This window comes from Haliotis rufescens, unplaced genomic scaffold, assembly GCF_023055435.1.
Source record: "Haliotis rufescens isolate VD_foot unplaced genomic scaffold, xgHalRufe1.0.p SCAF_1, whole genome shotgun sequence".
NCBI classification, from domain to species: domain Eukaryota; kingdom Metazoa; phylum Mollusca; class Gastropoda; order Lepetellida; family Haliotidae; genus Haliotis; species Haliotis rufescens.
In genome coordinates this window covers 29841017-29855842 of record NW_025963779.1, presented here as the reverse complement: position 1 = coordinate 29855842, position 14826 = coordinate 29841017, and the positions used below count along the sequence as shown (strand labels likewise).

Here is a 14826-nt window from a genome sequence, read left to right as displayed (position 1 = left end):
GCAAGGTCTACATGTTCATGTGTTAATATTCCAGCAAGGTCTACATGTCCATGTGCTCATATTCCAGCAAGGTCTACATGTTCATGTGCTAATATTCCAGGAAGGTCTACATGTTCATGTGTTAATATTCCAGCAAGGTCTACATGTCCATGTGCTAATATTCAAGCAAGGTCTACATGTTCATGTGCTAATATTCCAGCAAGGTCTACATGTTCATGTGTTAATATTCCAGCAAGGCCTACATGTTCATGTGTTAATATTCCAGCAAGGTCTCGGGCTGATCCACTGCGCTGCTGAGAATAACCAAGTGGAAGTCATGCACTTCCTCTTCGAAGCCTTGGAGAACCCGAACGTCAACATCACGGAGAAGGTAGCTACACTAAACTGCCTGTATAACTAAGGTCTTTGTAAGTGGGTAACAATTGGTAGATATAGCCCTTTGCAAAATGTAGCAGGCTATACATAGTTACATAGCTGTAAAACAATTGTAGGTTAAATGCAGATTAATTCTAATGCTACCGACTGCTAGATGTTTAACAAATTATGCATATATGGCACAGATTCATTGTGCATCTTCAACGTTACCTGTGTAGCCTAGTAACACTAATAAACAGGTACATCGCCAGGTGTGTCTCCTTTGTCCAGTTATAGTTCCTTGAGTTTCGTGATTTAGCCTGTTGCTTGTGCATGACGACACCGTGACTGTGTCCATCTCTACCCACGCTCCCGTACCCCCTCCAATACAGATTCTGCTGCTGGTCCCTCCATTACGCTCTCACATTCTCCTTAGTCTCCATCACTGTGTCATGTACAGCGAAATGCACTACGTCAACTTATACCATGCTCTTTTGGTCAAACGTATGCTCTTATTGCTTTGTATACATGAGTTATATAATGACATAACAATATGTTTCCTATGGCTCAACGTTGGCATGCGCGAGTTATATAATGACATAACAATATGTTTCCTATGGCTAAACTTTCGCATGCATGAGTTATATAATGACATAACAATATGTCCCCTATGGCTAAACTTTGGCATGCATGAGTTATATAATGACATAACAATATGTCTCCTATGGCTAAACTTTCGCATGCATGAGTTAGAGTCTGGAAGGTAATTTAAGGTACCGACGTTTGCTACAATATCTGAAAAACTATCGGACCTGCTCCAGTCAAAGTTGGTATGAGATTATTAAACAGTCATACATAACTGGATATTACATTTAAAGACAATCGGGGCATGAATAAAAAATCTGTCTATTTAGCTATCACTATATTTCATCAACAACCAGACCTGTTCGTCACGGGTGGAACGAGCATTCATTGAAACAGCCATCTGCATAATGCTACCCCTGCGTCACATGGTGGCCATATGACACAGTTGAACCAATCAACTCAACCCGAAAGATTGCACGGGAATCACGCACGCACGAATATGGTGTTAGCGTTTGGCGTCTCAACGTGCGTGATTCCCGTTCCAGACTATATATAATAACATGACGTTATGTTTCATTTGGCTCAATTTTGGCATGTGTTAGTTATATAATGACGTGACGTGAATATGTTTCACTTCTTTATCTTAAGAGACTTGGTATATTTTCCAGGTTGCAGTATGTATGCATGTCAAGCTAAGATTACCCTTGTCTCACTAACACTTCTCACATTCAGTTCAAGCGACGAAAAATACCGTTTGTGGACACACCTATCAAGGTGGGGATAAGTAACCATCCTGTACACGTTTACTCTTCTCTGATAAGTTGATTGACCTATTTGTGCACCTGAGTCCCCCCCCCCCCCCCCCCCCCTGCTTAATTGGTGCAGGTATAACTGGTTCAATGCAGTCTAGACACCAATCCAAAAAGTCTTCCGCGAACTGGTGACTCTCGTTATGTGAAACTCGGATACCCTGAATGCATGCTAAACAAACACTTGGCACCGGGTTAGTCACATGGCACCCCTCTCCAGATCCGCTAATGCCCTCCTTACCATTTCCAAATAACGAGAGTCACCTGCACATGACGGAGGTGACCCATACTTCCGGTTATAACATCTTCCGGTTAAAATATCAAGTGAATCAGTATTGAAATCCAGACTGGACTTTACAGATTGATGTTTTTCGAGTTTTTGGTTCTGGTCGTCCAGTTTTGTAGTAAATAAAGATATATCCGAGGATAAGTATGGGTTTCAGTTATTTCCTCTGCCTATCCTAGTTCTAGCCGCATATCAGTAGGTTCTAGACATGCCATTGCCTAGTTGTTCTAGAAGCTTATAGGTTAAAGAGATGCGAGTTCATTTTCTAGATTCCCCAAATGCTTACCCGTAAGTTACGAGATATTAGCTGATTGCCTAGCTGCTCTGTTCGATTAGTATTTTACACGTGCTTAACAGTAGTCAGTCCCTTGCACCAAAGTAATAAGCTGTAATCGATATCACCTGGGGATAATTAGAATCTCGTATTTTAGTCTCACAGCTGTAGTTAAGGTTCGGTAAAGGCAAAACGCCCGTTTTACCGAGTTGCACCACTCCCTAGTGTCAAGTTACACGGCGATCAGCCGGGGAAGGGGTCAGTCGGGTATAATCACCGGCACCATCGTTCTTCTCAATACAACACACGTTGGTGGCATAGCTTGGTTGTTTAAACGTCCATTCGTCATGCCAAACTCCGAGTTCGGGTCCCTTTTTCGGTACAATGAGTTCATTCTTGTGTCCCGCCGGGATATTTTTTTAATATTGCTAAAAGCACTATGGAAATGCTTCAACCGGATCTGGTTACATGTGTTCCAACCATTTCAACGTTATACTTCACCGGCACAACGTTACACCCAATCTGTGCAACTGTCCATTGCATACAGCTTGCCCAATGCATGCAATGTGCAAACAAGTATCTGCTCATTGCATGCGGGGGGCACGGGTGGCCCAGTCGTCTAAGGCGCCGCGATTCGCTGTGCAGAGTTACGTCCCTTGGGCACGCCAGAAACCTATGATTGTGGGTTCGAATCCCAGTTCGCCCCGATTATGTTTCTAGGTTTGTCAGCACCATACCCGTGCTCGTGGGTTTCACCGATGTGGTAAACGTCTGAAACCTGCATCACTTCGCGCTTTCCTCCCACATTAAGCTGACACGCCGCGATATAACTCTAATACTGTTAAAAGCGGCGTTAAACCCAACTCACTCACTCATTGCATGCGAATGAAAAATAATTCTCCAAATATTTCACAATATTGGCAACCAGCTTGCTCATTTCACGCCATGGGCAGGGAACTGTTCTGCCCAAAGCACGCATTTAAAATTGGTAGGTCTTAGGCAATGGGCAGTTGCACAGACTGGGTGTAACATATAAACTGAGAAAAAAGCCTACTACCTTAATTAGTAACAGCGGCTAGAAGGTTAGTAGACATTCACTATCCTGCCTGGAGGTTCACTTTCGGAGCCAAGACCTGATGTAATTGCTCACTTTCGCACTTTCGTGTCACGTTCGCCATTTCGAAACATGAAAGATGATTATGAGTCAATGTGTTAGGTATTGACTTTGTAACGTTGTTAATGTTATTTTTCTCGTGTCTGACAAAGTTATGAACTTCATAGCATGTCCTCAATGAAGAAGGAAAGATAATTAAGTTTGCCAGTATTAAACGAGATTTGTTTATATCGTAAGTACTTTTCGTAATATTATGTAAATAAACTTAAAATGCCGCTGAAAATCAATAAATGTTATCTTTCTCCTGTATTGTTTATGTCAAGTGTTATCTTTATATTTTTGTACAAATTTGATTTAGCAGATGTCAACAGGGAGAGCAGAAAGACCTAGAAACGAGCCTTAAATAAAGTGTAGTAAAACGTAAAAGTTCAGTAAACATACTATTACAGTTGGTAAATTATGAGATTAGTAAATAGCACTGATTGAATTAGTATAATTCACTACTTAAACCATTAGTTCTTTGTTAGATCGATAGTGATTTTAATAATCTACGCTAGGCCATTACTAATCTTAGTAGTAAACAGTTACTATTAGGTTAGTAAATTCTACTAACATGTAAGTGCCTGAGTGGAAAAGGACTACGTCCGGAAACTTAACTAACTATTTCTGTCAGTGTAGCAGTTTCGGAACAAGATCACGTTTCCCTCCAGCCTAAGCTGACCCTCCTGTAACATTGTAACTGGTTCTTCGTACGGTAGCTCACCTGGTTCTGAACCCCTGCAGTGTGCCACGGCCTGTTCTTTTTTCTCTATTTCTCTTTACCTTGCATCATATTTCTACTGACACATTGGACAAGACTATTTTCATCGTGTGGGTTCTTTTCGTTATCAATTTGAATCAATTTTATTCAAGTCTTTTATCATCTCAAATGTTCATTGGTGAGGAACTATGGTATTAGATACTTTACATATATTCATTTTAACACATCTGTATTCAGCATCAAATATTATAACAATCTTTTAAAAACATACATTTTCATGATATATATTCTTCTCTGGTTCGTTTCTCTCCGTAAAATTACAACTTTTCTATCTTATTACATCGACTGCCTGTCACGTGATATCTACAGATGGTGTGGCCAAAAGACTCTGCATGGCATGTTTCTTCTTTAACAATAAATCAATAAATATTACAGTATTGCCAGTATATATACCGCCCCCTGCACAGGCAGTGAGCCTGTCTAGATGTGACCACTCTACAGACGCGATAACAGGTGGCAACCATGCAGGACTTCTTTTAATCCTGCAAACGCTGTTTGTTTTTAACAGTTAACATTTTTAGAGTCATAATACAATGCAACTCTATGGTTTTTAATTCTCCATTTATTTATTATTTTCCTTTTTATAGAACGTCCATTCAATATTCTGGATTCTTGATAGAGGGAAAATATATTTTCCGTCAATGCTTGAAGAAATACAATTTGCTTTCTAGCCGCACAGTTTTAGGACATTTATCGAACACTTTTTTGAGAAAAGGCAAAACTGTTTTTTAAGTCCTTTTCTCCTCTTAGGTCCTCTTGAGATTGGGAAGTTATGGTGGATGCAGATACCACGATCCTTGACTAATTGTGCTAATTAACAAACGCTTCTAATCACCCACCTTTAACTGTGATAGAACATGAGACATATAATGTTAATGATAGCATAACTACATGATTGAATAGTTGATATGGTGAATTTGCGTCATACTCCAGTTAATTAGATGTAGCTATTACCTAACTCTTCCGCTCTAAACATATCAATTAACAATTATGTCACATATAATGTTTCTAATCAAGGTTCAACATTTATAAACACGTGCTTGTTGACATTCTTCGGGTTGAAGGGTAAATTGTTGATTCATATGTCCACAGAATGACAGAACTGCGCTTCACCTAGCGGCTGAAAACGGAAACCTTGACGTCATTTTTAAACTCCTGGAGATGAGGGCAGAGATCCAGCGTAAAGATAAGGTAAAGCTCAGATGACTGATCCCGTCCTTGCTGGCGTCAGATCTCCCTCTATGTTGGCGTCGGATGTCCTCTATGCTGGCGTCAGACCCCCTCTATGTGGTCATTAGATCTCCCTCTGTGCTGAAGTCAGATTTCCCTCTACGCTGGCGTCAGATTCCCTCTATGTTGGCGCCAGATCTCTCTCTATGGTGGCGTCAGATCTCCCTCTGTGGTGGCGTCAGATCTCCCTCTATGCTTGCGTCAGATCTCCCTCTATGCAGGCATCAGATCTCCCTCTGTGGTGGCGTCAGATCTCCCTCTGTGATGGCGTCAGATCTCCCTCTATACAGGGGTCAGATCTCCCTCTATGCTGGCGTCACATTTCTCTTTATGCTGGCGTCACATCTCCTCTATGCTGGCGTCAGATCTCCCTCTCTGTTAGTGTCAGATGTCCCTCTATGTCGGCGTCAGATCTCCACTATGCTGATGTGCGTTGTTAGTAGCTGGATGCCATTGTTATTACCCAAGTGCATACCCTTGTATTGATGTCACAGATACGTTTTGTTGCATTTAAGTCAATATACTTGAGAGTGAATGTATTGACATTGATTATTGAGAAATATTAATGATTAAACATTTTCTTAAGGCTAATATTTGAAACTCACTCAATTTCACAAGGGGTGATTGTTTGTCCCGACTGTTCGCATCGGTTCGTCATATGAAAATTAGTGTTAAAGCGGCGTAAAACTACATTCACTCATTCTAAGTTAAAGTCAGCGTTGTCTTTCGAACGTTCTACATCTCAACCACGATACGTGAGTTCCTGGTGGCCTTGACCCCTGCAAAGTGTAACTGATTTTCTGTGCAGAATGGCGAGACCGCCGTCCACCTGGCGGCTAAAAACGGCCACGCTGAGGTGCTGAAACGTCTACTGCTGTGTGGTGTCGAGGTTGACGACAGGGACGTGGTAAGGCCGCGGGGCAGGGGGCGGAGCCGGGGGCGGGGCGGGTGTGGGGTGGGGGTGAGGATGGTGGTGAGGATGGTGGTGCAGAATTTATGGGTCACATACATTGAGTGACCTGACCTTACAGTGGACTCTGGCTATATCAAAGTATGTATACAACATGCACCTACCACCTACTATGTCACCATGCCGCGATGTAATACTATATGTCTCGAATCCTCAGATGATTGGTAGGAGATAAAGGGAGCCGGTAGCTCATTATTGAAACTTTAAAGACTGAAACACACATATCTTTCCTTTATGTACACACTTGAGACTCGCCTGATTCCATTCTCCAGCCCATAACTGATCAACGACATATCTGTAAATTGAAATAATGTTTGTTGACCATTAACACTTCCGGCTTTAATCCCATGTCCCAAAGATGCTTATACACACTACACTATTGTCATGCACACCGTGTTCTGACATGCGCACTGTGATCTCTTTATCAATTTTTAATCAGACCGGATCAGCTTACAAACTGACCGGATACTAATTAGCGTACTGGTGTAATACTTTTGCGTGTCTGAGTTCACTTCTCAGTTGGTCATTTGTAAAACTGTCAATATCAACCGATTAATATTGCATACGTTGGCAGGCATCAGACATACAACGGCAACCTGGTAGTGTCTGATCACTACAACGCATGTTTTGGGAGCTAGCGACTCCTTGTTGTCCGATGGTTAATATGTATTTGAAACTGATGACGGTGGAAAAAGCTGACTCATTTCTGACAAGGGAGCACTTGCGTCGCGATTCGCAGCGGAGAGTTACATCCATCAACCGCTGAAACCGCTGAATGTTGGTTTGAATACTAGATTTCCCCCACTAACAGTTCTGGTGTTGAATGTTTCTGATGTTGAATGGTTCTAGTGTGACAGCACCCGACCATTGCTCGTGGGATTCATACAATTGAAAAAGGTCTGCGACCTTGCCCCAATTTCTCAAAACAAATTCAAATTTCTACTCAAATCTCAAACTGAGTTTCAAACACGTTTCTCAAAGCACCGCAGTTGAGATCGAGCTCAGTTGATTTTTTGTTCGTGATCTAAGCGGCCTTGGCGCGAAATTCAACTTCCGTTTCTAATGAAAAATTGAACGCGAGAAGTGCAGCCTATTGGCAGCCATACAGTCAAGAAATACAAAGTTGAAATACAGGAAAAACGTACGCAATGATTATCAAATATAAAGAATGAATGTTTCAATTAATGGTCATTATTGACATTCGAATAATGAACTCAAAATACAAAACGATACCAATGAACAATTCGTCATGTGTAAAGAAAGAATAAAGTGTACTAAAGAACATCAGTACACAAAAAGGACACTGAACTGCTAAAAGACAACGTTGACAATAAAGAACGCCAGATGGCACTACAATTTGTAAAACGTCCCCAGTACATGATCAATACATGCTGAAGTGATCGATGTATTACGTCATTTCTCGTGCACGTGTGTCGTAAAGAACGAAGATGCCGAGTTATAATTCTGACGCACAAACTCATAAGATCGGAAAAGTGAACGTTGTGCAGAATATTGCAGAATTTAGTCTACCTCAGACTATCATAACTATAATATTACTGAGAACCTGCATGCACACGCCTGCATGCACGTCGCTATGTAAGTGTAATAATCTTGAATGCGACGCTCACCCCCATTTCACCTCACCTCACCTTTTCATCCAGTCCCTCTCCATGATATAACTGAAATGTTCAAGGCGGCGTTGAGCCCAATTCGCTCTCTACAGAAGAAGGTAGAGAGACTATTTCAAATGCATGGGTAGTTCATTTTTTGCGTTGAAATCACTTTGTTTCTGCTGCTGTAGGAGGGTAGAACCGCCCTGCATGCTGCCGCCGAGAACGGCCATAGAGAGGTCGTTGACCTCCTCCTCGACTACACGGCCAGTGCCAATGCCGAGACTGTTGTGAGTATTACTCGGCATCAAAATAAATAGAATAGTTTACTTTTCTTTCAAATAACATGTCGGACATGTCATGGCATAAACATGTCAAATGTTTAGGTTACGAGATGAGAAGATATTTGCCACACACGCCAAATTTGGTATTTTTAGCTTGAAATCATAGGGTCATTAAGAGAGGGTGAAATACACATTTAGTATCATGAAATAATCATGTTAATATATTTAGACAAATAGAGTATTTCATTTGTATTTAGTTAATGCTTTTGGTATGTTATCGTAAAATACTGTCATTTTGTGTGTTTAATGTGGATATCTCACTGTTGAAAGTTACGTCGCATGTGTAACGGCCGCCATGTTTGCTTGCAGCGTGAAGTCACTCCGCTCCACCTGGCGGCAATGCATGCCAACGTGGATGTCTGCCAGAGCCTCCTCAAATACGGATGCAATGCTAATGCTCAAAACTTTGTAAGTATTTTTACTTCTAACTTCTTCAAATCTAGACTGTATTTAGTCTCACATTTATCTCTTGTCCGATTAGTAATTAAAGCTTGGCGGAGATGCGAGAATGGGTATTGGTTGAACAGCCTAACATCATCAGCTTTTGTTCTGAATGTCTAGGGGCGGTCGGGTAGCCCAGTGGTTAAAGCGTTCACTCGTCACGCCGAAGACCCTGTTCGATTCCCGACATTGGTACAATGTGTAAAGCCCATTTCTGGTGTCCCCGCCGTGATATTGCTGGAATATTGCTAAAAGCGGCGTTAAACCATACTCACTCACTCACTCTCACACCATCTTCCCGAGTCAAGGTAACTAACTGAATATAAAAGTTCAGTTTCCACCCTTTGCCGAACTTGCCTGCAATTCCAACGTGCAGATTTCGGTCGACTGGAGGATTTGCAAAGCGCGTGTACCGTCAACTAGGCGTCGACAGATATTTTCCAAATCCTTCATGTTTTTAATCAAGGTGTTCAGGTGATTTGATGCACTTCGCGGGACACGACCTGGGTTTTTTTCAATATAGATTATCGATCAGATCGTCATGCCTGGGAGCCGCCATTTTGTTTGAAGGAAATGCAACTGTTGGCGCTACGATCGAGCCTGGGAATTCCAGCCTTGTTCGGCAAGGAAACTTTTATAACTCCCTTGCGCTCACCCAGTTCCACTGAGGTATGAATCCTGAACACAGGGTGCTGCGTTGTACTGTACGGACCGGTGTTGCTGTGTGAATCAATGCTTGGATGTTTTACATTTTAGCAGGGGAATACCGCCTTACACACGGCAGCTTTAGCCAACCACAAAGAAGTAGCTCTGGTGCTTGTTGAGAGTAACTGCGAACTAGATCTTCCTAATCACGTAAGTTATTCAACTGAATATATTGTAAATGGTAAACATGTTGGTGTGTCTTTTCTCTAAAACCTGTTGATAATAGGTAAGCAGTGAAAGTGGGGTAGCGGGGGTCATTTCTGAATTACTAAAACCGGTTTGGTATATTTCAACACTGAAACATCTTTAGAATATCTCAACACTGAAACATCTTTGGAATATCTCAACACTGAAACACGTTTGGGATATGCCAACACTGAAACACGTTTGGGATATGTCAACACTGAAACACGTTTGGGATATGTCAACACTGAAACATCTTTTGAATATGTTAACACTGAAACACGTTTTGGATATGCCAACACTGAAACACGTTTGGAATATGTCAACACTGGAACATGTTTGGGATATGTCAACACTGAGACACGTTTGGGATATCAAAACATTGAAACACGTTTGGGATATGTCAACACTAAAACACGTTTGGGATAAGTCAACACTGAAACACGTTTGGGATATCAAAACACTGAAACACGTTTGGAATATGTCAACACTGGAACATGTTTGGGATATCTAATTGGCATTTCTCAAACTCTACAACCTGTACTTTGGAACATTCATATGAAGTAAAGAGAATGGACCGCAGACTTGAACTGAATAGAAAGGCACAGGGATACTGATTCCTTGTCCTAAAGGGATTTTCAGCGTATAGATACTTGTTCATAGTTACGTTGTGTGTATATGCAGGCGTGTGTATCTGTTTGGCAGCGTCTCCAGACGGCGCTACACGTGGGGGTGGAGAACGGCTACCTGGACGTGGTGGAGGTGTTGCTGGCCGGTGGAGCTAGTCTCGAGGCCAGAGAGAAGGTGGGGCTTCCGGGACGTCACAGACACTGCCGGGCAAAAGAAAGTATACACTTGAAAATTGGATTTGACTAATAAATCAGAAACATTATCCAAATGTTACGAGGCTGAAGACAGTCGTCGAAACACTGCTATCGTTAGGTTCAAAACACAACTAGGATACCGGTAACGGTATAAAATACATCATTATCGAATAACCATTTCTCGTTTATTTCATATTTTTTTGCCACCATCAAACATGGGTGTGTACTTTCTTTTGCCTGGCACAGTGGGGGTCAGATAGATGTCGCACATTGTGGACGTTCAGCAACAGATGAGCCGGTCAGTACAGTGGAAGTGATAAGACAGTATAGTCAGAAAATGTGGGGCGATCAGACAGCAGTTGCACGCACCAGAGAAGCTCACTGGAGACAGACAGGGGCCATGAACACTGGAGACAATTATACAGAAGTCACGCACACAATAGACGGTCAGACAATAGTCACACACACGGCAGATAAGCAGACAGTAGTAGCACAAACTAGAGAAGATGCATTAGTTGCCAGACAAATATCATACAGTAGTCATACACAAAGCAGATGGACGGTTTAGCATGAAAGTCGAGATGTGTGCATTGGAACAGCTACACCACACATAGGACATAGTCAGCCATATGTACGTTCTATGTTGACGGCCGATCAAGGACGGATCTGATTGAATATATTGTTGAATTCCAGACGGGTAAGACGGCTCTCCAACTTGCCGCTAGGGGGAGCTTTGTCGCCATAGTAGACATGATCATCAAAGCAGATAGGTACTACGCCATAGCGAGGGTGAGTGTTATAAGTGGCGCTTCATCCTAACCATCAACCATGTTCACCAACGCTGCTAAGACTCATGATTTGATTCTCTCCTTTAAGGAATACTTTTAAAGCCTTTAGACTTTGTCAAGTTGGCTGGCCCAGTCATCTCAATTTGCTGTACAAAGTTGCGTCCCGGAGGAGTTCCATGATCATATGATCCTCGAGATTCGCCCTGATTATGATCATTAGTTTGTAAGTAATATACCCGTGCTCGTAGGTTTCATTTAAGTGGTACAAGTGTAAGAGCAGCATCACCGCGGACTTTCCCCTACATTGGTTTCCCAGGTGGAGACTCGATTATGTACATGCCGCCTTGATGTAGCACGAATATCGCTGGCATTAAACGACATCCATCCACTCTCTGTCTGTATCAGGACTACCACGACATGGACCTCGGCTACGTGGACCCGCACCAGTACCTCCGTCGTCTTGCCCACCCTGCAGCCTCGCAGATGAAGGAGGTGATGTGGAAACTCGCCACAAAACAGCTCAAGCAGTACGACTGGAAGAAGCTTGCAGTCCAGTGGAGGTTCACACCAGAACATATCAGATCTATAGAACACCAGTATACAGGTTGGTCTTCATAGGTTCACGGTCGGTTTTACTAGAGCACTGATACACGGGTGGGTTTTACTAGAGCACCAATGCACAGGTGGGTCTTAGACCATCAGTATATAGTTCAGTCTTCCTGGAATGTAGGTTCACGGGTGGGTCTTACTAGAGCACCGATACACGGGTGGGTCTTCGACCATCAGTATACGGTTCGCTCTTCCTGGAACAGGGGAACACGGGTGTGTCTTACCAGAGCACCGATACACGAGTGGGTCTTAGAACATCAGTATATGGTTCAGTCTTCCTGGTGCAGAGGAACACGGGTGTGTCTTACTAGAGCACCGATACATGGGTGGCTATTAGAACATCAGTATATGGTTTAGTCTTCCTGGAACAGAGGAACACGGGTGGGTCTTACTAGAGCACCGATACACGGGTGGGTCTTCGACCATCAGTATATGGTTCGGTCTTCCTGGAACAGAGGAACACGGATGGGTCTTACTAGAGCACCGATACACGGGTGGGTCTTCGACCATCAGTATATGGTTCAGTCTTCCTGGAACAGAGGAACACGGATGGTTCTTCCTAGAACACCAGCACACGAGTAGCTCTCCCTAGAACATCGTGAAACTATTACATGTGCCCATGTCTGTGCAGGTCCTAACAGTTACAAGGAGCATGGCTACAGGCTACTGATGATCTGGCTGCACGGAGTGAGAAAGGACGAGAATGTTCTCAAACTGCTGTTCGAGGCTCTAGTCAGTGTAGACAAGAGACAATTAGCAGGTGAGGCCTCAACCATTCTCCATGTTAAAAAGTCTACACTATCTATTCTTTATGTCACAAAGTCTACACCAACCACTATCCATGTTAATACCTTAAACCAACCAAACCCCATGTTACAGCCTCTTTAAATTTATATGTTTTACCACGCTACGCTACCTCTCTGACTTATATATGTCCGTGAGCATGTATCTGTGCACCTAGTTATCCTCCGTCTTCTACTCCACAGAGTCCATACGAAGGAAAGCCAACTTACAAGCTCAGAAACAATGTTCGCCAACGTTTTGTGAAATATCTTAGCAGCTCCTCCAGGTATAGACTGGACATATAACCAAAGCATGTCGCTTCTTGTCAACGCTGCATGGGACAGAGATGCGTCTTGGTGTGTGGCTGTGTGTTAAATTCTCAGGAGTCTGCGACACGTGCATGAGAACTGAAGATGTTCAAGTATTGTCACACCGACACCAATGTCAAGGTGGATGAAGAACACCAAGGAAAGAACACACCCATGAGCAGCTAATGACTGTATCTCCTCGGTAAAACGCGCCATCTGCTGATGTTCCACGTCGGGCGATTCCAGTCTTCTTGCCTTGCTCGCGGAAACACGTTATAGTGAGGCCTTGTCGTGGTATACGAACGAAATGGTGCGATATTTGCTTTTCCGAGGAGTAGAGTAAAGATTGAGGACTGTTTGTGCTATAGCGGCGATTCCGTATAACGTAGGTTGCCTTATTTAATATACATGTACTACTTCGTGGTATCCTCATCATCACAAACTGACTTTGCCAGTGTACTCCGGATGTGGTAAGACAGGCTTGATACCAACAGGCGCTCCTGAAGCGTCGACATGCCGGAGTAATTGATCATTCATTATACGTGATTCTATAATTACATCATGGGGACTCTACTGCATGGTACTACTTTCGCAACGTATACTAATGTGCGTTACTGTATGCAGGGTGAAGGTAAATACGGGGTGAAAACACGAGTCAGGGGTTAGAGGATCAGTACCCAACACGCTAGGACTTGACGCTCCCTGGAACTCCCATTGGCACTCCCTGGAACTCCCGTTGGCACTCCCGGGCAGCCGCTTCCCTACACAACACACCTGTACAACATAACAGCCAATGATTCCGGTCAGCCTGCCTTGGCAGAATATGGTGCAATATCATCGCTTTTACTTACGTGTTATTGAAAAGGTGTTACCATGGAAATTGGTTCCATTGATGTTTTGAAGGGTTACAACCAGGATACGACACAGTGGACGGAACGACATATCAAAGGCATCTTATGTACCGATTGTATGAATACAAAGTGACTGTAGCCCTCAAAGCATCTTCCCACGGCAAGGGCGTCAACTGACTATAAAAGTCCAGTTTCCACCCTTGCCGAACTAGGCTGGAATTTCTATGCTCGATCGTAGCGCCACCAGTGGCTATTACGAGTTACGTCCCTTCAATGTTCCTCCTAGTGACCAATCAGAGTACATCTCTCATATCACATGAATTTCCATCAAACAAAATGGCGGCGCCCTGTAAAGACGATCTGATCGATAATCAAGATCTATATTGTAATAAAACGGGTCTTACCCCGCGATGTGCATAAAATTACGTGAACACCTTGATTAAAAACATAAAAGAATTTGCAAAATATCTGTCGACGCTCAGTTGGCGGTACACATGCTTTGTAAATACTGCAGCCGAAATCTTCACGTTGAAATCCATGTCGTGTACGAACCGGATGTCTAGTTCGTTACGCGATTTTGATTTGACTATGCATAGACTCGTCAGCCCAGCCATAATGTAACTCCATAATTGCAGCCTAGTTCGGCAAGGGTGGAAACTGGACTTTTATAGTCGGTTAACTCCCTTGCCTCGGATGCCCTCAAAGGACCACTCAGTGTTACAGCCAGTTCCGGTGCAGCATTCCGGGAAGGCATTGTTACAAGTGGTCGTGAAACAATTCTATTTATCTCTTTTCTTGCCTGGGCCATCGTATTATCGTGGTACTTTCCATCACCCGTGACAGAGTAAACCCTTGTACATGTTACAGTTTCAGTAACCATGAACATTTTTATCTTTTCATATGAAGTGATTTCCTGAGCCTGCTAACTCAAGTGATGT

General features: G+C 43.0%; 1 protein-coding gene across 6 annotated transcripts in view; it reads left to right on the top strand.

The window, feature by feature from the left end:
* LOC124114090 (ankyrin repeat and death domain-containing protein 1A-like) overlaps positions 1-14304 on the top strand; it is a 65195-nt gene extending 50891 nt beyond the window's left edge. For 4 of the 6 annotated variants that reach the window (XM_048394400.1, XM_048394402.1, XM_048394422.1 and 1 more), the window contains 12 exons: positions 266-370; positions 1672-1713; positions 5335-5433; positions 6281-6379; positions 8244-8342; positions 8706-8804; positions 9594-9692; positions 10431-10529; positions 11243-11338; positions 11743-11941; positions 12578-12706; positions 12933-14304. In XM_048394400.1, coding sequence (XP_048250357.1) covers positions 266-370; positions 1672-1713; positions 5335-5433; positions 6281-6379; positions 8244-8342; positions 8706-8804; positions 9594-9692; positions 10431-10529; positions 11243-11338; positions 11743-11941; positions 12578-12706; positions 12933-13003 — 1236 coding nt within the window. In that variant the 3' untranslated portion in view covers positions 13004-14304. The remainder of the gene's footprint in view (positions 1-265; positions 371-1671; positions 1714-5334; positions 5434-6280; positions 6380-8243; positions 8343-8705; positions 8805-9593; positions 9693-10430; positions 10530-11242; positions 11339-11742; positions 11942-12577; positions 12707-12932) is intronic. The other 2 variants (XM_048394410.1, XM_048394411.1) reach the window with 1 other exon arrangement.
* Positions 14305-14826: the final 522 nt, after the last annotated feature.